This window comes from Chaetura pelagica, unplaced genomic scaffold (genome assembly GCF_000747805.2).
Source record: "Chaetura pelagica isolate M959 unplaced genomic scaffold, ChaPel_1.0 scaffold124, whole genome shotgun sequence".
In the NCBI taxonomy this organism is placed as follows: Eukaryota; Metazoa; Chordata; class Aves; order Apodiformes; family Apodidae; genus Chaetura; species Chaetura pelagica.
The window spans coordinates 610,262-610,590 of NW_009952891.1; the positions used below are offsets into that span (position 1 = coordinate 610,262).

At 63.8% G+C, this 329-nt stretch overlaps 1 protein-coding gene across 1 annotated transcript in view; it reads right to left on the bottom strand.

Annotated features, from left to right (window-relative positions):
- The window catches only part of RGS11 (regulator of G-protein signaling 11), a 9,604-nt gene that overhangs the window by 6,301 nt on the left and 2,974 nt on the right, over window positions 1-329 (bottom strand). Inside the window, exons 2-3 of the mRNA XM_009995517.1 lie at window positions 293-324; window positions 156-214 (exon numbers count right to left, since the gene is read on the bottom strand). Coding sequence (XP_009993819.1) covers window positions 156-214; window positions 293-324 — 91 coding nt within the window. The remainder of the gene's footprint in view (window positions 1-155; window positions 215-292; window positions 325-329) is intronic.

Below are 329 nucleotides of genomic sequence, written 5' to 3' on the forward strand. Positions count from 1 at the left end.
CCCCCCCCCCTCCCCAGGCATGGAGTGATACGTGTCCCCCTCACCTGGCTCTGAGCTCCAGCACAGCCAGTGCCATCCCACAGGTGAGCCCTTTATCCGGGGTGAGCTGAGACCCTCCCCCAGCTCATCACAGCTGTGAGGAGGGCAGCACTCACCTTCTCGTGGTCGATCAGGTCGCCCTGCTTGCGAATGTTCTTCTTGGCCAGGTAAATGGCTGCAAGGGGAGTGGTGGTGGCACCTCAGGGAGAGCCAGGGAGGGGCTGCAGCCTGGGCCGGCCCTGCTGCCACCTACCGTAGTCCAGCTCCCTTGCTTTCCACTTGGTGCTGGT